Source organism: Echeneis naucrates, chromosome 13 (genome assembly GCF_900963305.1).
Source record: "Echeneis naucrates chromosome 13, fEcheNa1.1, whole genome shotgun sequence".
In the NCBI taxonomy this organism is placed as follows: Eukaryota; Metazoa; Chordata; class Actinopteri; order Carangiformes; family Echeneidae; genus Echeneis; species Echeneis naucrates.
In genome coordinates, this window is record NC_042523.1 from 11,959,775 (window position 1) to 11,985,762 (window position 25,988).

The window sequence follows — 25,988 nt, forward strand, 5'->3', positions numbered from 1 at the left end:
TGCAGGATCCACTGAGTGTGTAAGTTTAGGGAAGGGCTTAGCTATTTGTGGACAGTGGATCATGAAGTGGGGTCTGAGGACTTTCAGAAATCTTTTAAGGGAGTTTGAGGGAGGGAGGTTACAGATTCCCAGCAGCAAATTGAAATTAATTGTACTGTGCTTGAATATAACTTTGACATATTTGAACTTGGGTATGTTCATTTTCTGCCATTTTTACCTTTCGCGTCAATGCATTTTTCAGCTGTAGAATTCCTGACAGATTAACATTTGACATTATTGATAGCCATGAAAAGATGAGGCAGTGTTACAGATTTAGCCACCAATTAGCAGACAAACTAGTCACTGAGTTAATCAGCTCAAACTCAACTGATTACAACAGAAAAATAAACAGCTTTGCACTTTTGTTGTTACAGCTAAAGTAATGCCACTTCCCCTGCAGGTGGCTTACATATAGCCTGAGTATTTCTCTGGTCATTTTCACATCAGTGACTGCCACCCCTGCCCTTAGCTGTGATTGAATCAATTCAAGATCAAACAAATCCTATAAGGGGTTTGGTTGGATGCAGAAACGTTGTCTAAAAGGTTGCTGATATGAAATATTTGGCGTCCTGGCCCGGACAGTGTAGGACAGGATGGACGGGCCAATGACAACAAATGGGGACCATAAATGTGTTGTGCTGGGGAAACTAACTAAAATGATCCACCTAATAATGATGTAAGATTATTCATGATTGTCATCATTGCCCCCTCCGGATACTGATGCTGCTCCACTCCTATCGCCCATCTACAGGAGGCAGGTCGTCCTCAGCTGGGGGGCACCTGCTGTCCCGCTCCGCGCCGCAGAGGCTGCCAGAGTCCGATCCGAGCACAGCTGGAGGGGGGAGGCAGACCTGTAACACCTGACGGACTTCGATCTCACAAAAACGGCAACGCAAATCACAGTCCGACCCCGGGACACCCAGACATGATGCCGGGTCTGCCAGGCGGCGGCACCACCGGAACCCTCCTGTCTGCGTGTCTGGTCTCCGCCTGTCAAGCCCTCCGGAGCTGCGGGGAGGTCCAGTGCGGCGACGGCCAACAGTGCTGCCCGCCCATCGTCACCGGCAACGGCAGCACCAGCTCCGCGGTGCGCTGCTGCAAGCTCCCCATCCACATCTTCTTCGACAACGTCGGCTGGTTTACGCGGAAGCTGTCGGGCATCCTCATCCTCCTGCTGCTCTTCGCGATGGGCTACTTCATCCAGCGGATCATTTGCCCGCGGCCCCGCCGGCACCCGCACCACGACCGCAGCGAGGAGCCCTCCCTCTTCCACGGCCACGCGTCGGCGTCCCAGGACTCCCTGCTGGACCGGTACCCCGAGTACAGCCTGGGGGACTTCACCTCCCCCAACCTGCCGGCCTACGACGAGGTCAAATATCTGCCCACTTACGAGGAGAGCATGCAGGAGATGCACAGAGACCGATCCGATGATAACCTGCTGTCGGACATAGAGAGGGGCGGTCAGGGCAGAGCCAGGGCGGCAGGACCGAGGGCTGCAGACCAGAGGCGGGATGTCCTGGAGGTGTCAGGGCCGCAGCACAGCCCAAGGACATCTCGAAACTCTGTCTGACGGGGAAAAAAAGCCCCAAACAAAACAGGCAAAGCTCCAGAGACAATATAGTATTCTTATTTTAATGCCGCCAGGGTAATTATCTTGCAGAGGAGCAATCTCAAGTGCAATTATAATCCTGAATGTTACGAATAAAAGGAGGAGGCTGAGAAAATGTAACGTGTTTTGTAAGCTTATGGAGGATTACTCGCCTTTTGTATGCAAATACGCGCTTGGGTGAAGTGAAGGAGATTATAAAGTAAACGAAGGCGGCTGAAATGGACGCTCTTTGTGTTGGGGAATAGCTCATTTGGCTCCGGTACAATCGCATTAAGTTTTACTTCAGCACCTCAATTTTTATTGGCACCGTGAAACAGTTTTTCTCCTGTCAAATTTTCGTCCTTTCTTCCCAATAATCCCAACTATTCTGCTGGACCTGAGGGACCTCCTGTTCTTTTATTTATCCTTTATTGAATTTGCATCCAAAAGAAAGAATATTTAGACTTTTTTTTCCTTCCTCCCAGAAACCTGAAATGCGGGCTGGGGCACAGATTTTTATCAGCCAACTTTAGAGCCAGTTAATTTATGTCTTATCAGCATGAAAGCAATATTCTCATGCACATACACACAGCGGGAGCTGACAGATGAGCATTTTATCAGAGAGCCATGTCTGATGTGTCTACCGCAAAAGATGGGGCTACAGCAAATGCCTGCAATTAAAAAGAAGAAGAAAAGAGAGAAAATGCTGTGATACCCGGAGCCCTGCTGCCTGAAGCTCCATGTATGAGTGTCTCCCAGGTTCTGAATTCAGGAAAAACAATGACAGAGATTACAGCTGGCATATTGATATGGTGCAAACTGCCAAGGAAAAAAATTGTATTTTGATGATAGCATGTCAGACGAGATCACAACTGCTGCCCCAAGCTGAACTAACACAGACCAGCTCAGACCAAGCAAAGGAAGAGGGACATCTATCAGGAAACGAGGATGAGACAGAGATTGTCATAATTTGCATCTTCAAATAATGAGGGAAGGGGAATCTTTTTTGCTGCTATAAACTGAAAACAGAGCAGAGACTGCACACACGTCGTTACATCAGGCCGGTTCACTTGGATTAAAGCATATAAAGTATATTTACAATGAACTGTCCATTAAAATATGTCATTACAATATTGTAAAGTCTCAGTGGTCATTAGATATCCCTTTACTGACAAGGTAACAGGGTGAGTGACAAACAGTTACACTTTGCAAATCCTCTCTCCAGCTAGAGATGCTGGCACCAGAACCTCCTTCTGTGCTGCAAGACAGTTAATTTCATTATTGAGCAACATGCTAATTATAATCACGATTCAATGCCTAATCCTTTGGCTACCGAAAGGCTATAGAGTGGGGAAAAAAGCAGGCACTTTTTTTGTCTAAGCAGCAGTTAAAAAACCCAATGATTTAATTTACTATCACACAGTTCATTAGGGAAACTGAATTGATGTTTGATTAATTTATCTTAGAAATCAAATTTTACCACTCTTTTTGTATTCACAATACATACTTTTATTAAAGATGCTTCAGGGTGCTTAGCAGCCATCAGATAGCCCAAAACATATTCATTATGATGATATAATAGCAGGAAGTATATCAAAGCATTCTTATTCGCCACAATAAACAAAAGTTCAATTTTGTTTGAATGCTTAGCCATTAAATTATGGAAGAAGTTCTTGCCAAAACATCCGTAACTGCAAAATTAGACTTTACAATTACAGACCTCAAGCTCTAATGCTCCTGACACTAAAAGTCTGAATGTGACTGTGGTGACTTGTTTTATCCAATACCGTCTATCCATAATGGCAGAGCAAACAGTCAGCACTGATGGCTTTCCTTTCTAGGGGGATATTTGTGGCTGGGAGGGTGAAGTTTGCACTTATCAGCATTAAATCCATGCTTAAAACCCACTGATGGGTAGAAGAGATGGTGTACGTGACCTCTAAATGCATGGAGCCATGTATGAAAGCTACTCAAACCATTAGAAGTGTGAATGTTGTGTGTCACACTCACGGCCCTTGTAGTTCATTGTGACCCAGCTCCCATTATCTTAGCTGCAACAGGGAGTTCAGTAGGAGAGGGCAAAACCAGTCTGCAGTCTGCTACCTAGCATGAAACTTTAATCAGACAATATTAAGCTGGGACGTCCCCTGGCAGAGAGGAGAACACCAATATGTAGATATGGCAAATGCACACATATACCGTGTTGCAGGGGAAAGCAGATGTGGGGAAAAGAATACACCAATGGATGAAGGTTTAACAGTCATAATGTCAAATATTTTTTTCACGACTAATAAAAAAGAAAATCTAGTCACATCACAAAGATTGGGTTAGCATCCATTTAAGAGGGAGCATGAGTACAAGATAAATTCATTTCAATTCTCATATTCAATGTGTGTGGTTGTTCTCAGCAGTAATGCATGTGAAACCTGACTCCTCACTGATAAATCTTTTCATAGATGATTGGTGTTTGGTCTGGATGAGTATAGTTTATCACGCAATGAAGAGGCTCAGATGGCAGTGGGTGGAATGAGTAAAAGAAGAGATGAACAGTGAGTCAGAGAAAGACTTGTGCTGAAAGTGGCTAAAAATGCAGGGAGTTCTGGAAAAAGAGCAACAGTGAGAGACAGTGAACCCATTGACAGATTTTCCTACATCTACCGTTTTCTCTGATGCTTCACCATCTGCGGCCACTCACGATTTCAGGGATTACGCCGATCACTTTCTACCATATCTGTCCACATCATCGTGATACGGTCTAGCAGCTGTTTTTGGAAAACCGTGAGACATCCCTCCTGGGCCACTACAGGAGATGGATAGGCTATAATGGTCTGCTGATGCACTGGCCTTCCGCCAACCATGGGGTGGAGCTGCATGGCAAGCAGTTGGTTTCACACCTCAGCAGAAAGGGAAACATAAGAATAACTCACTGACTGTAAAATGTATATATACATGGAAATACCTTTTGGGTTGATGTGCAAAGAAGTGTCAAGATATTGAAAGGGATATGAAACATTGAAAAAAGAAAAAGAGAATTTTTTTTTTTGTGTATAATGTATGTATTGTATTTCCATTTGTTTATTGCCTGACACGTTAAACTCTTTACAGTGGGAAAAATTCTGAATGTATAAACTGTAAAAATATCTATCCATATAAAAACAAAACATCAATGGAAAACAGTACATTCAGGCAAGATTGAACAGACCGAGTTAAATTTGACAGATATGAAAAAGATAAAACTCTACTCTCAAGGTGACACACTGAAAACCCTGAGAAACTGATAAGACAGGGAGCCAATAATATTGCTGATGCATATTCTTATGAAAAGTCTAATCATCCTTCCAGAGTGACAGAAAGTCATACATGAGTGATCTTATATAGCACTAATTTGCAACAAGATTGCACACTGAGTGAAAGTCAAGTGTCATGTTCTTAAGGCCTACTGATCTTCACATCGCTCAACTGTCCCCTTTTGTGTTTATTTCAATTGAACTAATATTCACCAAAAGTCAAAAACACATGGGTATTGATTTCTGCAAAAGCTGATGTTTTGGAGAAAGGTCTCTTGAGCATTAACGTCGAGGGGCCACGCTGCTCCTTACAGAGGCATTAGCTGCTCTCTCTCTTTCTTTAGACAACTCCATCTCAATCTTCGCCTGAATTTTCTCCCAGTCCACCTCAACCTGGCCGTGACACATAAAGATGGGATTAAATAAGTTTTAACAAGCCACTATAGTTTATCAGCACGAGATTCACAATGTAAAGCAGCCAAATTAGTCAGTTGAAGAGGGATTGTAGTGAACAATGGAAAAAGTGTGCCTTGTATTTGAAGATTTGAACAGTTTTCTTGTGGAGGTGCTAAGAAAGTATAAGCAGTGCATAAAAAGATCCACAGCTTTAAAAAGGACACCATTCACTTAAAAAAAAAAAAAAAAAAAAAAAAAAAGACAGCAGTCCAAGTCAATTAATGCAATGCAGTGCAGTGCAGTAGAAGGTTTGTCCCTACATACCCCTTCAGCATACTGCAGGAATCTCTTATTGGTCTCTTTCCTGCCAAATTTCTGTAGGAACTTCTCCTTGTATGCCAGCACAGTGTCCACGTGGGTCTTGTGTTTGACTGCCAGCTCCAGTGCCCTGGACACAAGATAACAAGATGTAGATACACATCCATCTTGAATGGACAAAAAAGCCTGAACCTAACTGTTGCTCAAATCTAATATATCAAACTAAATGACTCATGCTGCCCCTCCTCTTCCAGCTGTATCTTACCTCTCCCAGTTGAAAAGGTCAATATTGATTTGTATAGCCTGGTAGATGAGACCTGCTTGTAACAGAGTGGCTTCGGCCTCTTGACTGTGGCCACTGAACATTAGCATGTGAGCCAGAGATGACTCCTTAGATGGCTGCTCTTTTATAAAGTTTATGTACTGTACCCTTGGTAACTAAAAAGAGACAGAGAGGAATGGCAGAGATGAAGAAAGTGATTGTGGATGAGATCAATTGTAATTTGTCTCAGTGCATTCAGTTGTGTATTGAAACCATAGGGAGAATTCAAGGTTAAAAAACAGCGTATTCACTAATGAATTTTCTCACCTCTCCTATGGCAGCATAGGCCACCTCTGCTGTGGTCAGCTCCCTGTTTGCCATTGCCATACCAGCAAGACAGGCCCACAGAGACTGGTCCTGTAAAGATTGGAACCACAAAGAGTAAATACCCCATGACACAATAAATCCAAAAATATTTATTTTGTTTTTCTTCCTTTCTTTACATGCGTTTACCATATAGTGCATCTACACAAGTATATACCATTTACTTTATATTATTCAGCATCATTCCCTTAACACATCATTACAGCTGGGTCAGTGACACGATCACAGAAAAAAGTGAAAAGGAATTTGTCAGTGAGCAACTTTGAATATAATCTAACTTTTCTGTTTAATTTAATTCTAATGCAAAACAGTTCTAGGTGTGGGTGATTAAAAGTAGAGCAAAGCAAATTTGATAGCAAATCAAAGCTCAGACTACCAAAGTAGTATGAAGTGTATGTGGTTGTTTGTGTTTGTATGTACACGTGTGTGAATGACTGTAGGGACAGGATATGATGGTGTCTTTGTAGTCCCAAATTACATCCTGTTCCTATCCTGGGAGGCTTCATTATGGTCATGCTCCAGGCCATTTAGAAAACATGCATGACACATAAACATTGACATTGGCAGTCCACAGTATCTATGAACGTAAACAAGGGTGTCATCACTTTACTCTACACAGCTGCATTCATTTAACTGGCCAATTGGCCAACATTTAAGCACGCATTAAATGAGAGTCACCAGTCTATAATTCCCCCTTTAGTAAATGTCCATCACCAACAGCTCTAATTGGAAACCACATCTAGAAACAATAAATAACACTTCAAACTTGATATAAAAGCTTTACCCCATATTCTTCCTTTCATAGTTGGATTAATAGAATCTCTTGTTATAAATTCCTGTATGTGTTTGACTCCAGGCTATATGTACTGGCTCAAATCAGCTGAGGGTTTACTGACAACATCAAATGTGATTCTGGGAAAAGCCACACTGCCACTGATCCTTTACCAGAAGTAGGGGGTGGGAGGGATCGAGGGAAAAGCTCTGGAAAACCAGTGCCTCTCTCTCCATCACTCTTGTCCCACCCACCTCTTGCGTCCATTTTTTTCTGAGTTGTGGTTATTGCATCATTGCCCAAGCAAAGAGAGAGTCTCACTCTACATTCAGTGTGTGTGTGCACACGCATATACATGCGGAGAGTTCACACATGCATATCGTGGTGTGTGTATTTATGAGTGATGTCTAGGGGGGCTAAATCCGGTAAATGGTGTCACCAGGCTAATTGGGGGCTAATCAAAGCCTGCTGGTCTGGTCCCATAAACCTGTCCACCACTACCATTTCAGACTGTCTGTTATGCAAGAAGGCCACGGGTTTGATTCCAAATGTAATGTGATTTTTTTTTCATGATCTAAACTCTAAAGAAACACATCAAATGGGTCTGCAAAGGTGTAGTAATGGTGGCTCAATAATGATATTCTCAAAACTTGCCTTGGCAAAGCGGCATAGGTGCAATGCATCCTCCCAGCGTGCAGAAGCACTGTATTCATGAAGAAGGGCTGGGTAGGGAGGTACACTGCTGAAGACCAGTGAACCGTCTCCTTGGCGTAATGTCACTTTCGTGCCAACGTAGCTCAGAATGTGGGGTGAACGGCTAAACTCACTTTAAAGAGGACAGATAAGTACACAACAGAGTAAGACAGATTCATGTAATTACGTCTTCACAGACAATCTAATAAGGAAAACTCTAATTCATTTGTGTATTTGCAAGTAGTGATAGTAGTAGCAAGTAGTAGGAAAAGAAGACAATTCGAAAATACATTTGTAGTATATAAGGTTGTAGTATATAAGTTAAGTTAATTAATTTATAGTAACTTTATTTAACATGATAACAAACACAGGATGATGGATTGTGCTAATGAGGAACAAACCAGTAAGCTTGTTGACCTTGCAGTTTATGCCAGTTAGCATATATGTGTGTATGCCTGTGCCAGAATTTGCAATACAAAGAGCAATTTTTGGGATCTCACCACATATACAATTTGGCAGAATTTATGAAATAACATACTGACAGTGCTGGGTTTGTCATTTATACTGTATTTGGTCCAACCTTCCCTTCATCACAGATATCCTAAAAACTTAAGACACATTTGTTATAGTGTACCTTTGCACATTTTTTTAGGTCTAGTCACATGGTATCAGATCTCCCCGTTTGACCCTTACATGACAACAAATTCTTAAGACTGTCATGAAGGAAACTGGCTACAGGAGTGCAAATTTGTTACAATCAAAACAACAGAAAAACCAAATACATTGCAATATAACATTAGATTGTTCAAACATAGTTCCCAATCTTGGTGCTAATGAGAGCAAATGTAATATTACTTTGCATTAAAAGTGAAAAAGGTAACAACAGTGAGCTAAAAACACAGTGAAGAAAAAATGTCATATTGAAAGTACATTGTGAGCGCAAATTTGTGAAACCAAATTCTCTGATTAGTTGAGTAGAGTCTTGCAAAAGTAGTTCAGGTTTGTATTTACTTGCAGGCAGTCCAAGCATCTCCAGCGTTGGATAAAGCTGACAACTATTGGGCAGGAAACACTACACTGTCTGACAGCTACTGGCTAAAAGCAGTGCCTAGAGCAGTTATGTGTCGCACCTTAGGGAATGAGCTGGAAGGTCTGAAAAAGCTGCTTCTATCGTTCTACATCTTTTCCTACTACCGCTCTTTCATGACTGTTTTACACTCACATGAAACTTAAAGGTTCTTGTGAACAGTCTTGCATTTCTGCTAAAACACAGTATGTAAGTACTGAATATCTACCTGCCATCCTTTATGTACATTGTTTTTGGAAGGAGCTCCTTGTCAGTGAAGACAGCACTTGGGTAGTACCACACTGTGAACTGGTTGTCCTGGATTCCGCACAGGATGTTGGCAGCATCATTCCATGCCATACTGTGAACCATGCTTCCTATTGCAAAGAATATGCACGTGCATGTACACACACACACAAACAAGCAAACAAACAAAAAACAATTTCCTTCATTCCTTCATCCAATGTTAGTTGTAGCTCTGTAAAAAAAAACAATGAGCTACTACATTTCTTGAAAAGTGAGTTCCTTCCTCAGTCTCTCACCAATTTTGCAGATTTTGGGCTCTCGCCCAAGATGACGAACAGAAGTCAAATACAGGTCACGGTTCTTGTCTATCAGGGCAATCTTCCTTTCAGTGGCTGGGCCAAAATGGTCCAGAGCTATCTCCACCACCTCCAGCTACATACAAATACATAGTACAGGGAGACACAGAAGCACAGTGAGTGAATGATGGAAGGAGGACAAAAGATCAGGAAAAGAAAGCAAGGGGGAGAGTGGTTTTTTTTAGCAGTTTTTAGACCCAACAGCCTTTTTGCCAATTGGGTGTGTATATGTAAATGTGTGGGTGAATGTCGTGTGTGTGCATGTCTGTGTTCATGTGCCTGTTTGTGTTTGGCCAGAGTCAGCTGGCCTAGTTGCAGTGTCTTGGAGCTATGGATAACTGGCATACAAAGCAGTGGTGACAAACTACTCCTACCTCTACTCCTTTTCGTTCTTCTGTAGTTCTTTCTTTTTTTTCCCCTCTATCCCTCTTAGTTTGACCTCAAAGGCCTTCCCCCTTTCTCTTCTGTGTCTCTATTGTCTATCGGCATTCTGAATATGTTTTAGTATATTTTTAGCACAGACATGCTCTGAAAAGACTGTCTCCCTATACCAGGTCAATTTAAATGAAACATGTTGAATCATCAAGGGGGAAAATAGCCACTGCCCACTTAGTTGAAACTTTAAGGTTGCAGGAAAAGAATTTGGCATCTTCAGTGACTGATTCATGCGGATTTGGGAAATAAGGAGTACACTCAGTAAGTGCAGATAGTGTCTCATTAACTGAAGCATTAGAGTACCATACCTGAGAGAAAATATATATATATATATATACATATATAAAATGGCAATGGAGATTGGTATCAATTAAGACCTAAGCCCTGGCACTTTAAAATAGGAATTTGTGATTAAATGCAAAACATTAAATATTACATAAATAATACCAAAAATAATGACATGCAGCTCACTTTGTGGGTCAAAGGCTTCCCATCACCAAGGGCTTTCCCAGTCAGGGCATCAAAGAGAAGGATTACTGGTGAGGAAAAAAAATTGAGTTTAACAAAAGCACAAAAGCACCCTTTTTATATCATTTTTATAGTAACAGTACTTCCCTCACCTTTTTCATCGCTCTTGTCTTGAATGGCAATGGTGTCATTACTAAGTGAGACACTTTGGGCATTTAGGATATCGGCTCTCATACCAGGAAACTTTGGGGATGATATCATTCGACCCTCATAGGAGAATGTAGTCAACCCAGCTCCATCCACAAGTAAAAAGTGTCTGGGGGAGGCAGGTGGGAGGAGAGGGAGCAAGGAAGGAGATGAAATAGATGAAATGTTAAAATATAAAAGAATGAGGTGATGACATTAAATAAAGTGGCTCGAGCAGATAAGTTAAACACATATAGTACATAAACACTGCATTAACTTAATCAGCAAGACTCAATGAACCCAACAGAATGGCCAGTAATCTATTTAGCTCTATGCTGAGTGTCAGCAACACTGCACTCAAGTATTGCACATGAGCTTCTCCATATTAATCTAATTTTCCCAAGTGAATTTACTTTCAGTCTTATTGGATGACAGGACAGGTTAAGCTACAGCACTGTGCCTGTGTGTGTGTGTGTGTGTGTGTGCGTGTGCACATTTAGCTGGCTACTTGATGAGTGGTCACTGCAGAAAAATGAGGCAGAGAAGCTAATCGCTGATCCTCACTTGTTTCACTGCTCGTGGTACAAAAAACTCACTCACTTCTCTGCCTGCAGGATGAGGCTAACTGTTCCTTCCTTCAACTCAAAGATGAGGGGGGTATTCCAGTTCCTTGAGCTGCCACAAACACATTGTTAAAAACATGCACTTCAAAAAAACAAAGTTCTACATTTGGAGTAGCACAGAGCTGGATATCTGCAGATAGAACAAAAGAGTGTGACACAGAAAATTTTCTAAACAGTAAAAAAAACAAAACAAAACAAAAGAAAAACAGGCACATTGTAGATGTCTGTGTTTTTGGCTTGTCAACAATGTGTAAAAGTAGAATTCACATTTGATTTTACCAATCAAATTCAAAACAAACATGTAAGTAATTTGATAGTAATAGCTTAGAAATCATTAACATTAAAACAAGATGTGTTTGTTGCCCTTTTTCTTTTACTAGGACTATTACGTTTTTCTGTTTTAGGCAACAAAGACTCAAGCTTTTCTAACTCCCCAGCAATATACTCTTACTATATTTCACTTGGTTGCAAACGCCATCAATAGGATTTTCTCAGTAAATGCAAAAGATGACATGAAGATGTTGTTAAGAACATTATATAAGACATTTCGGTCCTGTGTGAATGGGGCATGAGAGGAGCCAGAGGAAACAAGAAGGAGTGGGTTACTGACTTGTAGACATAGCACTGAAGTGAAGTAGCAACCACCAGGTGACCGTATGCCAGTGAGGCTTTGATGACTCGATCTCTAAACTCCAATACGTCCACTGCATCATTCAACACATTCCTCACCTCGGAAAAATAGAGAGAAAACTAAGATGAAAAAAGGAGACTGACATGAAAGAAAAAATATGATTGGGATGAGGACAAACCTGAGAAATTACAAAGCTTACTGAACTTAAGGAGAGACACTGGCTACACAAACAGAGGCTTGAACATAGTCATTTACAGATGGGAGTGTATTAATTCTTAATATACACAGGAAATAGTCTACAGTAGGTCCAAGTATACGTAGGGCAACTGTGGTTAGAAAAAGACATTTTTACTGGTTGAAGTGTTTGCAAGCAGTGATTCATACACATTTTTTCACCTGCATAGATAAATACTTCCTTCCAGCTCTCTTTGTAAATGAATGAAAGGGCCTTTTCCAGGTCCAGGTGAAAGGTGGGGTTATTTTTACAGCTTTACAAATCTTTCTCCTCTGCTCCGTCCAGCATGCCAAATTTACATGCAACACAACCAGGAATAAAAAACATTTAACCGCAAGGTGGTAAATTTAGCTGGCTGATTCACAAACCACTGGCAGATGTGCACTTTTAAAACAGACTGCGAGAAGGAGAGGGGGAGGAGTGAGACAGAAAAGTGCCTGGAAGGCTGAAAATAAATAGTTGATGACCCAACTTTGTTTGGTTTACACAAACTGCACTTGGTAATGATCTTTACGGCAAATGAATGCAGGAGTGTCCATACACATGCATGTGCATGACCTTGCTTCTGTAAATGTGTGTGTGTGTGTATCCTGAAAATGTGTGTATGTACATTAGGGTGTGTTAACCGCATTTAAATACTACTTTGTGGTTTGCATGAGTGTAAACAGTAGAGGATGGTGAAGCAAGCAAGGCAGCTAAACAGGCTGGTCATTGTCATTGTAGGGCTGCATACTGGCACATTGGGAGGGTCCTACTATACAACAAGCCAAGGCCTGGAAAGCATTTGCTTCTCTACATAGCATACTCACTCATCTCTTTACAGTCTGCTTTTAGCATTGCACTATCAATTTCCTTGTAATGTTGATTTATGAAAGTTTGGCTCATGGTCAGGTTTGTCTGGGGAAAATCTATTACTTTACCTGACATTGTCTGAAAATCTCACAGAGACCCTTTTAGAATGTGTAATTAAGATGGGCTTCCAGGATTACCACTTTGTTTATGCATTTAACTTTGTATCTGCTCTTATGAGAGTAAAATGTTGTTTCACTATTTCCCACTACAGCTTCAATCAGCTTTTTATTGCTTATTTTATTTGGTAAAATAAAATGTAAACATTGAATTGGGACACCAAATGAGACAAGACTAAATTGAATTGCAGAATTAGGGCTGAAAGCAGTCAGACACCTATGAGTGTGTGTGTCTTTCTTTTTTTCTACCTGCATGGTTCTCCTCTTGGTAAGGGTGATAACAAAGTTCTTCCATTCCCAGTGCTGCTCCACCACATGGGCAAAGATGACATGCCCATTGCCACAGGCCCCAGCCAGCTGGGTTCCGTCTGCAGACCAGGCCAAGGTGAACATACTGCCTGTGTTAGGTTTCTCCAATGCATAGGACCACTGGAGGGAGGCGACAAGGGAGGGAGAGAACAATATGATTAATGGTATGGTTATTTTTATAATAGAAGTTATGCTTCTGTTTTTTTACTGTGACTTGTTATTATTACTAAATTTTTTTCAATTAATATTAAAATTACTTGCATTTATTTGGAACAAAAAGCCAAACATTATTTCATTGTTCACGGTAAAATGACAACAATCTTATTCTGATTCTAATGGCAGATCTTTTATCTACAACCTTCAACAATTACCTGAGGGCAAGCTTAAGACCTAAAAACAATGAAAGGTTTAGTGAGAGGAAGGAGTGAGAGCGTATGATTGAGTGTGTATATATATGTGTGCATGCACGTAATCTAAACTGTGCTAGAAAGACATAGTCAGTCAGTCACTGAGCTGTGATGACCTGTGAGAACTGTGAGACACTGAAGGAGTGCTCAGCCCTGCCAAGTCCAGCACTCGTGCTCATAAACATACACTCTGCTATCCTCATCTATTACATACACAGGGAGCAGGGGTACAGGGAGGAAAAAGGGAGGTTTTACACATGAACCCCAAGCTGAAGCCAGAAGCTGATTAACAATATCCCTCCCTTCCTTTTTAAATGAAAAGCTTTAAGGGAGGTTTAGGTTTGAGAAAGAGGGGGAGAAAGATACAGAGGCAAAGAGAGATGATCACAATGTGATAGAAAGAATGTCTTTTCCCTGGTCCACTGTGCTGCATGAGCCACACTCCAATAAGCCAGCAATGATGAAAGACACAACTAAGAACTACACAGATATTAAACTGCATTAAAGACAGTAGGAGTATATCTTCCATATACACCCCTCCCCTACCTCCCCCATTTTTTGCTCTTTTCCCTTTACTGCTATCATCTTTCCACACTCCTGTCCCTGAAGTCATCAGTGGAGTATAACAACTAAAAAAAAGAGCACTTTTTGTGCTTTGATCCAGTATGAATCAGTTGAGACAGTCTGGATCTGCCAGCGTATGAATGTTTTCCAGTTAGTTCATTGCTAGCACAATCTCTCATAAGGTCAGGCAGTTGTAAGTGAACTTACAAAATCTAATTTCTGTCTCATGCAAATATTATTTTCAGTGGACACTGAACACCTTGCATCTGTTTGTTATGACAAGACCCAACTTTCTCACACAACAACCCCATCCATCATAAAATTCAAACGTACTCATCCTCCCCTCGGGCTCCCTTTTGCCTTGGGTGTAAGTGGCTGTAACTGATATGTGCTGGCCTAAGGGTTTCTCTGCTGTTATCTTCTAAACAAATACATCCGTTCACACTCTAAGTTGCTTATGAAGGTAGAAAATTGCGAATGTTAGCCTAGCACTACCTGCTTGCCTGAGATGGAGAGACAAGTGTGGTGCAAGAGGCCAAGTGCTGCAGTGAAGCTTGGAGAAAAGACTTCAGTGTGTTCACTGCCTCATACACATGCAGCTGCAGGATGTGAGGTGTGGCGTTATTTCCTCTCCATTGCCTTGGACAGGGCTAGAGGTAACAGTCGGCAGGCTACAGGTTATAGGCCCACAGCTTTGATCTCGCTCTCTCTCTCTCCTGGCCTTTCTGTCAGCCTTATGCACACACTGCTCAGCTGGTTTTGGTTTTTCAGCACCCTCCCCGTAGTTCAATTCATATCAGGACCAAAAATAGTTGTGGGAGAAAACAAGACCTGTACAGCCATGTGGACAAAGGATAGGTTGTTAGTATCAAATTAATTGCGAGTTAACTTATTTTCCCTCTGTTTCCCCCTTGATTTCAGAAGCTCCAAACTTTATTTCTCAAGAATCCTTCAACAGCAAAAGTGATTTATTAATAGAAATATATTCTTTATTTGACGCTTACTTTCGCTTTTCCAAAACTGAGTGAGGATGTGCTTGCATATGCTCCGTAGCCAAGGAACTCAGGCCAGCATTAACAATCAGAGATCTCATCTACTCCTCAGCTAACATCTTGAGATGGCCCGCTCCATGTTAAAGCACCCCGGGGGAAAAGGAAAGGGAGGGATGGAAGAGAGAAGGATGGATAGATGGAGGGTCAGCGATGCAGCTGGATGTATACACCAGACTGTAATGAAGCAGGACATATGATATTGGCCTGAGGAACACTGCTGGATCCATGCTTACCTAATGCTTTTAACACATTGAGGCATTTGACTCCTTCTAGACCCAGCCAGCAAGTGAGAATGTGTGTGCGTGCGCGAAAGGGGGATTGTCTTTGTGCAGTTCTTTTGAACATAGATATATGTCTATGTAAGTTTGTCAATATGACAGAAAACAAATATGAGATGAATAAATTGCAAATGTAATCAAGTGTGCGAATGGACCGACATAAACCAAAACACATTAAGATAGTAGTAGTTGCTAAAGTAACAATAAGCATACTATAGCATAGTATAGTTCTGCATAAATGGAGAAATAAATCTGACTACATTCCCAGTGTCTGTTCTGAAGGTGAGTATGTACGTGTGTAAGAGGTGAAAAATCTAGCTTTTCAGACTTGTCAGCCAGTGTCTGACTATGGGACACAAGGTGTCTCCTATTGATCTATTGACATGAACAGACTGGGGCAGCAGAGTAGAAACCAAGGATATGAAAACTTCTTCATCAGCAGCATTCAGATACAAGATATATGCATCTTTCACTGTGCCCTTACAGGTAAATAGATTTTCAAACATCAAAACAGAAACAGGAAGTTCATGAATGAAAATCGAGGATAGGAGAATTTAAAAACAGCTGACGTAGGGCATGTGCACGCTAAGGTTGAACTGTCAAAATAATGGAACAACAACAACTATATCTTCTTCGTAGTTATCTGCTACAGCAAAAAAAGTTCATCAAGGCCACTAATTTGGTGGTGTTACAAATAATTAATTTATGGAAGTGATACTGCCTAACAAATTATTAAAAATCACAATGAGAGTGAGAAGTCCAATTGTCACGTTCCTCTGAAGCCAGCAAGCACCTTAAACAGCTGAGGAAGAGGCTGTAGGGGCGATGTTGGGCTGTAAAGACGACGGCAGAGATTGGGTGGAGGAAACAGCAGTAAGGGAAGATAAATCAAACAGTGGCAAAAGATTTGATGATTGGTTTTGTCGCAGCCAAAAGTAGCTCTACTAATCAATGCTGGAAGGAGGAGGGGAAAATGGTGAGCTGAAGGTGGCTTTGGGCCATCACCTTGCTAAAGCCCAGTGTCTGATTACTCAACTTTGTCTTTCAATATGAGGGAGCAGCTTAATATTTCAGAGAGAAGGTGGCCGACATGACGTGTAGTCACTTCTTAAGTGTAGATTGAGTTTATAAATATAGACCACATACATATAGCAACTAGAAATGTGCATACAAATCTAGTAGACACTGTGTTGCAGACAGAAATCTACATATCCACACATGTCAAAAGCATGGCAGGAGACCAAAGCCAGTCAAAGCACCAAGCCAAGCAACCATACATGAATCCTGTATGTGCTGACAGCCCAACATGTGTATGTCAGTGTGACTCAAACACACAGACTTTGTGTGTTGCATGTTAGTAGCATGTAGGTGACAAACCTACATAATTAAAATGACTGACTACCCAACAGGCTAACTAAAGTGACCCTATCCCACACAAAACAATCATGTGACCACCATTTATCATGGATGAATGGTTACTATATTGATCTGTTTATGTTTAATGAGGAAGAGATGATACACTTACATCACTGTCCTAATCTGTCCTAACCTGAACACACACACACACACACACACACACACACACACACACACACACACACACACACACACACACACACACACACACACACACACACACACACACACACACACACACACACACACACACACACACACACAAAATCTCTCTTGCTCTGTCTCTCTCTATCTATGAATACACAACCTCTTTAGAGCCTCTTTAAGGAGTGTGCATGCCCTCTCTTCTTTTCCTCCTCCTCACTCCTCTCTCTGCATTTCCCAACATATGTTTACCATTAAGACTGGCAGGTGTTATGGGCCTGCCCTTCTCTCTATTGCTGCCCTGCAGCCAGAGCCAACATGGGGAGGCATGCAAAAAGGTAAAAAAAATAAAAAAATAAAATAGCTTAAAGGAAAAGAGGTTCTGACTTCGAGAAGCTCCAAAATTGCTACCCACATTTGTTACTAAACAACTCTCTAGTTGTTCCTTGATAATTTTATAAAAAAAAAAAAAAAAAACAAAAAAAAAAAAACACAACAAAAACATCCTCCCACAATTGAAGTCATACGCTACCCATTTATTTGGTATACTAATTCCCTGTAGGTTTACAAAGTGCTTTGTTGTTTCCAAAGGACAGTGTCTATGTTGAGATTGAGTTATATTGGTTATCGTGCATTGTAACAGTGACAACTTTTGCAGTGTTTGGAACACACTGAACATGTTGCAGGACAGCATAGATGTGGATTATGCTGCAGGGGTGATATGAGTCTTGACATTTTGGTAGTGTTTTTTTCCCCACTGTAGCTTACATGATGGAAAGCACAGCCCATTTGTACCGTCTTTTACATACACCTGTAAAGTCTACAAAGTAAATATTTACTCGCACACAACTTGAACTCTATCAAAACACCCTTATCTTGATTTGGAGAAAGTTATACGGAAGACTTGCCTGGTGAAAAGAACAACTGACTGAAAAAGCACACATAAAGCAGAGAGAATCCCACTGACAGAGTGGGGAACAGGGGAAATATTAGATATGAAGTCAAACGAGAAAATCAAAATGTGTGTCCATGCCATTGGCTTTCCCCTCCCCCCTCCCTCTATCTGCACCACCTGAAACAGTGCTCTGGTCTTACACACCAAGACTGAAGGGAGTGGGGGTTGGAGCTCGGGCCAGGGAAAGGGTTAATGACACATGTCTGGACTAATGGCTCCCAGTGGAGCTATCTGCTGATTCAGCCCCATTACTTCACGAGCATTAAATATGTCTGCCCTGACCACTCTCTGCGCCCCCTACTCCCCACACCCCAGCAAGTCAACAACATACTAATCAGAAGGGGGGCATAAGATTTGCAGACTTTCTGTTCTTTTCAAAGTCCTTCATCCCTGACACTCCTGTCACACTGAAGGAAGCATATAGCAAAAACATGTAAATGCCATTAGCATTGATGGGTCAACCCGAGGCAGCATGGCGGTGTAGTGGTTAGCGCTGTCACTGCCTGGCCTGGGGCCTTTCTGTGCGGAGTTTGCATGTTCTCCCCATGCCTGCGTTAGTTTCCTCTGGGTACTCCAGTTTCCTCCCACGATCCAAAGACATGCATGTTTAGGTTAACTGGTGACTCTTAACTGTCCGTAGGTCTGAGTGTAAGTGTGAGTGGTTGTTCATCTCTGCTTGTCTTTGTGTGTTGGCCCCGTGATGGACTGGAGACCTGTCCAGGGTGTACCCCGCCCCCGCCTGGAACGAGGCAAGGGCGTAACACACAAACAGAAAAGCAGTAGAAGATGTATGGATGGATGTATGGATGGATGGATGGATGGATGGATGGATGGATGGGTCAACCTGAGTCCATGACCCTTCTATAAAGCTGCATGTTATGCTGCTGCTGTCAGAGCAACCCTGCTGGGGCCTTGGGATAAAGACATTACAATAGACATATGTAGTAAATAGTCCCAAATATAGAGTACAGCACTATATCACTAGTATTATTCATGTAGTAGTCTTTTTAGTGCACTAAAACTTGACAGCCAGCTGTAGCTCAAATACCACTCCTTCTAAATGCTAACTAACTTGTTGTAAGAAACACATTTTTTTACATGACAATATGGTATAAAGAAATCAACACTACAATAGAATTCTGCCATCTGAAACTCAAATGTAAAAATAAAATAGTTTGCATCTACTTCTAATAACATGACAACAGTGTGACCAACAGCATTTGTACTTCTGGCCAAAAGTGTCACTGACAATTCAACGGCATGTATCTGGTAAAGTTTGGAAAGGATTTCATGTGATAATTTCAAATTTGTCAAACAAAGCAGTGAATTCATATTTTTTGCAATATCACTCAGCCCTACTTTGACCATCAATCCATAACTTACACGGAGAGAAAGATTTGGCTTGTATTAAATTATTTTTCTCTGAGTGGTGAAAGTTCGTTTTTATCTCATCATTACATAACCTATACTGCTTCAAAAGGCCTCTCAGTGTTTGAATCTAAATTAGTGTGTTTAGGTTGTACACTAGTATGAGGAGGTTTACTTTCTCTGTTTGTTACTTTGATAGTGGGAGCTAGTGGGAGCCAACCTAGTCAGGGTTAACAGTCTTACATAAATCAGAACAGATGGCAGACTCACTTGCAAAGCCAGCTGGCTTCAGTTTGCCTGTGTGTCTGTGTGCAGGACAGGACCTGGCAGTGCAGGTACAGAGTTTAACTCCCTGCATATAATAAACATAACACACGTGTCTGAGTGCAATGGACACTAGACATATACAGGTCAGTATGTAGCCATAAACAGACATAGGGTGTTCATGTACCAAAATACTGACGTAAATCTACTCTTCCAAAACATATCCCATTCCTAAACTAATTTTAAAAGATGAAAAATAGTTTGAGAGTCAAGCTAAAAGTAAAGCCATTTGTTCTAAGAGGAGACAGAGGAGGAGGTTTTGGATGAGGGTTCATCAATCTCTCAGCAGATTAGGAGGCCTTGTAAATGTCAGTTTGCATTGGACCCCCCCCCCCCTCCATTGGGGGATGGGGTTGACTATAAAAATAAGGTGGGTCATGCTGGGCTGATGTCCAGGACTAATCTAAACGATATGAGGGAACTACTCTGGCTGATAATTGGCTTTTGTTATGAACTGTGTGGTTCATCTTTTGTAGAGGTAATGCTCTTAATGTAAACTCCTGAACTACCAGTGAAAGTGTTCATGTCATGTGCACACTTTAATAAGTGTCACAATAGAAAGACAGTTAATTCTATATTTCTATGAAAGTAATCATTGTGTTTATGTAACAAGACTGTGCTCTTATTCACCTATTAATGTACACTTAGACACACACAATGGCAGCACACAGTTTCATGTCCTCAGTACTACATCAAGTGCATTGAGTGTCTTAGTGAAGTCAACAAGTTAAATAAGATGATGGGAATAACGGTTGAACAGAAGGGGATTGATATTAAATAATTAAAGTATTTATAATTAAACTATTTTACTGTTTGTGCTGGGATGTTCTTCACCTTCCATAGAAGAAATGTAAAGTGATAAAACATGTAACTTTAAACTCTGATGCACTGCATTTAGAATTTTAAAAAGTTTAAAAAAACAGTCCTTTGAGGGATTAAATGTGTTGTGATTGCATAAATTACAACAAATACTACCAGCATTGGATTGTTTTAACAGACACAACCAATCACACATCTAAATGATTGCAGTGCTGCAAAGTAAAGTGCATGTCAATGTACTGTGCTTAATTTCTTCAGAGGTTGTCTATCTAGGCCAGTTGCTTTCTTTTTCCTAATTCAGTTTCTTCTTCAAACTAGTCTTGCAAATGAACTGCAATCAAATGTGCAAGTGTGAGAGTGTAAAAATAAAACGAATGTGGAGCACAAAATAAGAAAGATTAAAATAGAAGACCAGAAGAACAGAAATGGAATCTTACTTAATTTTAGCATTATCTCTTTGTAACACAGCACTGTAAATTTCCAACAGTTAAAGTACCCAATATACACTAAGAGAATGTGCTAGCACTTACAGAGTTTTCCTTGCCTGATGCACTATAAACCATTTGCATTCCCTGACTTTGCAATAACACACAATAAGTATTGTATAAGCCCATTTCTAAATATAGGCCAGTAAAAGGAGGGCTGCAAATCTCTGGTATTGAAATACCCACTTGGCTCAGCTAAAGAGATACAGAGGCTGAGCCTGGGATGAGTGTGGAGTGGCACAAGTCAGAGAATTGGCAGCACAAGGGGAAATGGTGGGGAGAGGGGAGCAAGAGGGAGCAAGACAAACTAAAAGATAGCGAGAGGGAGAGAGAGAGAGAGAGAGTAATGATCTACACATGGTTTCATGCTGGAGCCTCAACATAGTAACCATAGACACATGCTGGGGCCTCCTGGGACTCATCAGTGGGACACAGCTGTGAGCTGGACAGCAGAATTCTATTAGCACCAACTATGCACACATGTGCTTGCAAGCACACACACACACACACACACACACACACACACACACACACACACACACACACACACACACACACACACACACACACACACACACACACACACACACACACACACACACAGGTAATTTGGGTAGTTGACTCTGTTTTCAAACTGCACTACACATCAGACCCTTTACCCTCCAAAAGAACTACTATACCACTAATATCAGGTCTCAAATACTCCAGATCACTTAGTTTATCTAAATACTTGGAGGTTCTGAAAATTTTTATCAAAAACCTGAAACAACTTTCTATGGGATCCCTGGATGCATAAAATTGTTGGTTTTTACAACACTGATGTGATAACACTAAAATATTCCTCAATAAGTGATGTAATACCTGTTGATATCAGGCAGTGTTAATTTCATTTACTTAACCTTGGCTAGTCTTCTACAGTTTGAAAATCACACATGCTCCAAAACTGGGGTTTTATAGCTCAAAATGAACACATATATCCACTCCGTATTACAAACACACATTTTGCCTGCATGTGTGATGACAAGACCATTACTTCTCTGTAAAGTCACATATGTATACCATGTAGCATAATAAATGAAGGAGCCCGTCAACAAATTTGGCAATGTCAATGCGTAGCAGTATTCTAATCTGTGTTTAAGCCAATAGAAAGGGGGAGAACCCTGTACTGCAGTCAAAATTGAACCCTTTCAAATCATCTTTTTCTGGATTTGCCCTCAGCCTAGCCGTTGTCATCAGTAACAACCCTTAATGAACTCTGAGTTGGCAGTAAAGCTTCAAGTGATAACCCAAATGCTCCGCTTTTGCATAATTGCATGCACAACCAAAGCCCTATATTTACTCTTTGCCTTCATCATCCCGTATCACACTCACTCTTTATACCATTTTATCCCTCTTTCCTCTTTTCTCTCTCTGTTAGTGTGACATGTTTGTCGAGCTAGTGGAGGTAGTGATTTAGTGCTGCTAAGAATGATGACTCTGCCAGAGGGGCTGGCAGGGCACTGTCTTACTGTCATACGCTTACTCCCGCCATGGGGAGGGAGGGATGGGGGAAAAGAGAGAGTGAGAGGGAGAGTGAGAGACCTAGAGACTTAAGGAAAAGAGAAACCACCATCTTTTATGGAGACCAATACTCTAAGCCTCACTGTCTAGGCCAACTTTACAGGATATATTGGACAGTTCCACATTACCCCGCTCCCAACCCCTTCAACTGCTCTCTTTTCTCAGCTCTTTTTCATGCTCTCCTCCTTTTTGGTTTCCAACAAGGCAAGCTGAACTCAAAAAAGGTGTAAAAGTAATACCATGTCAACAAGTGCCTTTTACTATAACCCATTTTACGTACACAGGCTCCGGCTCACACAAGAAAACTGTGGTCAATCATCTGCAAGAAGGACCTGAGTATACACTGTTCCACAGAGTGTGCCAGAATAAGTTCAGCAACACAGAAAACCAAAGCCTGTTCCACACAAAGGGCCTAGAATACAAAGGAGAAACCATTATTCTCACATTTTGGTAGGGGAACTAATGAGCTCCTTGGGATGATAGATTAAGTCTACATGTAAGTACTGCAAATTACAGTCTTATGCTGTTCACACACTCTAAACTGGGCAGGCCTGGCAAGCACATCAAAATGTGTTAAAAGGAATCAGTAAAACTATTCCCATAAAAGAAAGACAGAAAACAGAGGAAGATGAGAGCTCTGAAGGGTGAGACAGAGCCTAACTGGCCTTCCCAAAACTTGTGGTCTTTCTACCAGTTCTTAATGTTCAGAGGAATCACCCTTACTACAGCGAGAGAACAGAAGGGAAGAGTGCAGAGAGCAAGAAATAGCACGCAAAAGCACAGATTCGTAATGAGGGAGGGAGGGGTAAAGCAAGTGGGAAAAGAGAGAGAGAGTAGCCCTGCCCAGTTGCCTGGGGAGAAAACTGCTTTGCTGCTGACTCAGGACTCTCTTTGTTTGACAATGCTCCCTCATTCTTGCTTTTGCTCTCTCTCTCTCTCACACACACACACAGACTCACTCTCAAAATTTAACTTACCTTTTTTTTTCTTTTTTACAGTCACCATCTTTTCTGATGTGCAAATATGCTTATACCTGCCTTATACCTTTAAGTCCTATGTATTTCAACCCCATCAAATTTGTGGATAATATACAGTATATACATATATACCTGTGTGTGTCTCCATCTGCTGCCTTTCTTTTCATTCGCAGTGACATTTTTCTTCATCTGAACTACACTGTACTTAACACCCTATTCTCATGTGATGAGAACTGATAAAGACTCACAGTCTAATAAATCTACATTGGTTTCGTTTGCCTTTTCATGCTCCACTAATAGTGTTTCACGATCAGGACCAGAACTCTGGGGTTGTTTTATTCTCTTCCAGCAGCTGCAATTTCCAGATGTTGGCCTGACAGCAGTTGGCAGCAAACTGCCAAGACAGGCTCAGGTATATGCTCTACAATAATAAAGGGGGAAAAACTGATTGAGGAAGATGAGGGAGCCTGTCATCTGGCAATTAGGGAGATGTTGGTACGTCCTAGAGGATGAGAGTCTACAACTGGGAAAAGTATTAAAGAGAACACAAGAAGACAGGCAGTTTAAAAGCCAGTCAAAAGCAATAGACTGTCAGAGAGAATAATGGTTGGCAGCTATAAGGATGGCAGACAAAGATCCTATAGAGTGTGAGCCTGCACGTTTAAAAAGGGAGGAGAAAGAAACAGAGAGCAACAGGAGAGGTGGTGACTCCAGTTGGACATGGACTTGTTCCCAGAGTGTTGATGATGAGGAAAGCTCATAGACCCTGAGGGCACCCTCTGGACTCACCCAGAGGGAAAAAAAAAAAAAAAAAAGAGGTAAAGAGGGCCTCGGGGAAGACTAGAGAGAGGGAGAGCCAAGAGGGACAGCACTGCAGTGAGAAGCACAAGGTAGTCCAACACTGACACAGGGAGGGAGGAGCAAGGCAATAGCAGCAAAAAAAGGAAAGATAAAGAGGGTAACACACTAATCCTCAAAATGGGAGAATCCCTTTGGAAAAAAAAAAAGAATATTATGGTTGCATGCCAAGCACAAAGGGCCAATTATGAGGGAAATGACCTACATGGTGGCACAAAGTAATCAGGTGGCTGGACATTTGTTTTTTTCAAAGACATTGTTGCTGGCAGAAAATCACAGCTAGAGATAATAAATCTTTATTTAATTTGTGATGACTGAAAGCCTGTTGGCCACTTTATGAAATAACAGACAGTGTCCACAAGTAGATACCAGTGGTTTTACACTTTTATTATAACCCTACTCTTGGAAACAATGCAGCCATTATGAACAATAAATTTGATAGATAATTAATGACTAGTCATCTCCCAGACCTTTGAGTGTAACAGCTGTTTTCATATTGTGGAAGGAAAACTGCAGGGATGTCAGCAAGAAATAAGGCTCAGCCTGAGGCCACCATCAAAACCATCTGATGATCCTAACTAAATTGCCTGTGGTTGGGTATAGCATAAAAATGGGGTGAGTAGAAAGAGAAGCAGCAGAGAAAAGAGGGGAATTGAGATGTACATTGACTTATCAATCGGAGTGTTCCTGGAATCTGGATGGCAGAAGGTTTAAGCTCAGCCACATCATCAGCAAGAACTAATTTAAAGACCAAGATAGGGAGGCGAGCTGTAATCACTGAGTTCAATGAGGCCCAGTTCTGAGGTCACGTTTAGATTAACACTAACCCAGGGTGAAAAAAATGCAGGCAGCTCATTCATTTAAACAAGGCCAGTGTCACAAATTTAGGCCCATCAAGCAGAAAAAGCCGAATCCAGCTCAACCTCTGTCACAATGCAAAGTGGCATTGTCCAGCAAGACACTGGCAGGCCTGCAATAATTTAATGTTTAGTTTTCAGTCTGAATGCCTGCAAAGTTTGAAATGAGCATCAAATCAAGCGTGGTGGAAGAGTGGTAAAATAATTATGAAATCTGGCCTTGAAGCTATGTTCAATCCCTCCCATTTTCAAGATTTTGCTGATATGAATTTGAGCAGAATAGTGGACGGTAATATTTGTTTAACACTATAAATCAACAGAAATTAAGCCATACAAATACCATGATTTCCCCATCAAAGTCCTAAAAAAAGAAAAAAATATATTACTATACAGGAATTAGAGAAGCAAAAGCAAGCAGCTACTCATATATGAGAGCATGGGTGTGCAGGGAAGAGAGAAAAAACAAGTGCAAGGAAAAGAAGGGGGAGGGATGAGGGAAGAGGGTTTGTGGGGGTGGTGGGGGGGGGACGCGAGAGGGTGCTTGCCTGGCACAATGAGTCCTACTTGTTAGCCAGTGACAGTGTCAGGGATCGTGACAGGGTCCAGACGCTAGACACCAGCTGCAGCGCCTCGTAAATAGACTGCTGTCTCGCAGGCACATT

General features: G+C 41.4%; 2 protein-coding genes across 2 annotated transcripts in view; one reads left to right on the top strand and one right to left on the bottom strand.

Annotated features, from left to right (window-relative positions):
- The first annotated feature begins 964 nt into the window (after positions 1 to 964).
- On the top strand, positions 965 to 2,023 carry c15h3orf80 (chromosome 15 C3orf80 homolog). The gene has a single exon (XM_029518295.1). The coding sequence runs from the start codon at positions 965 to 967 to the stop codon at positions 1,607 to 1,609; it is 645 nt and encodes a 214-aa protein (XP_029374155.1). The 3' UTR covers positions 1,610 to 2,023.
- Positions 2,024 to 4,671: 2,648 nt separating this feature from the next.
- Positions 4,672 to 25,988, bottom strand: part of ift80 (intraflagellar transport 80 homolog (Chlamydomonas)) — a 31,743-nt gene continuing 10,426 nt past the window's right edge. Inside the window, exons 9-20 of the mRNA XM_029517172.1 lie at positions 13,203 to 13,382; positions 11,730 to 11,848; positions 11,097 to 11,171; positions 10,463 to 10,626; positions 10,314 to 10,378; positions 9,348 to 9,483; positions 9,035 to 9,182; positions 7,701 to 7,872; positions 6,218 to 6,307; positions 5,894 to 6,066; positions 5,635 to 5,758; positions 4,672 to 5,307 (exon numbers count right to left, since the gene is read on the bottom strand). Coding sequence (XP_029373032.1) covers positions 5,197 to 5,307; positions 5,635 to 5,758; positions 5,894 to 6,066; positions 6,218 to 6,307; positions 7,701 to 7,872; positions 9,035 to 9,182; positions 9,348 to 9,483; positions 10,314 to 10,378; positions 10,463 to 10,626; positions 11,097 to 11,171; positions 11,730 to 11,848; positions 13,203 to 13,382 — 1,557 coding nt within the window. The 3' untranslated portion in view covers positions 4,672 to 5,196. The remainder of the gene's footprint in view (positions 5,308 to 5,634; positions 5,759 to 5,893; positions 6,067 to 6,217; positions 6,308 to 7,700; positions 7,873 to 9,034; positions 9,183 to 9,347; positions 9,484 to 10,313; positions 10,379 to 10,462; positions 10,627 to 11,096; positions 11,172 to 11,729; positions 11,849 to 13,202; positions 13,383 to 25,988) is intronic.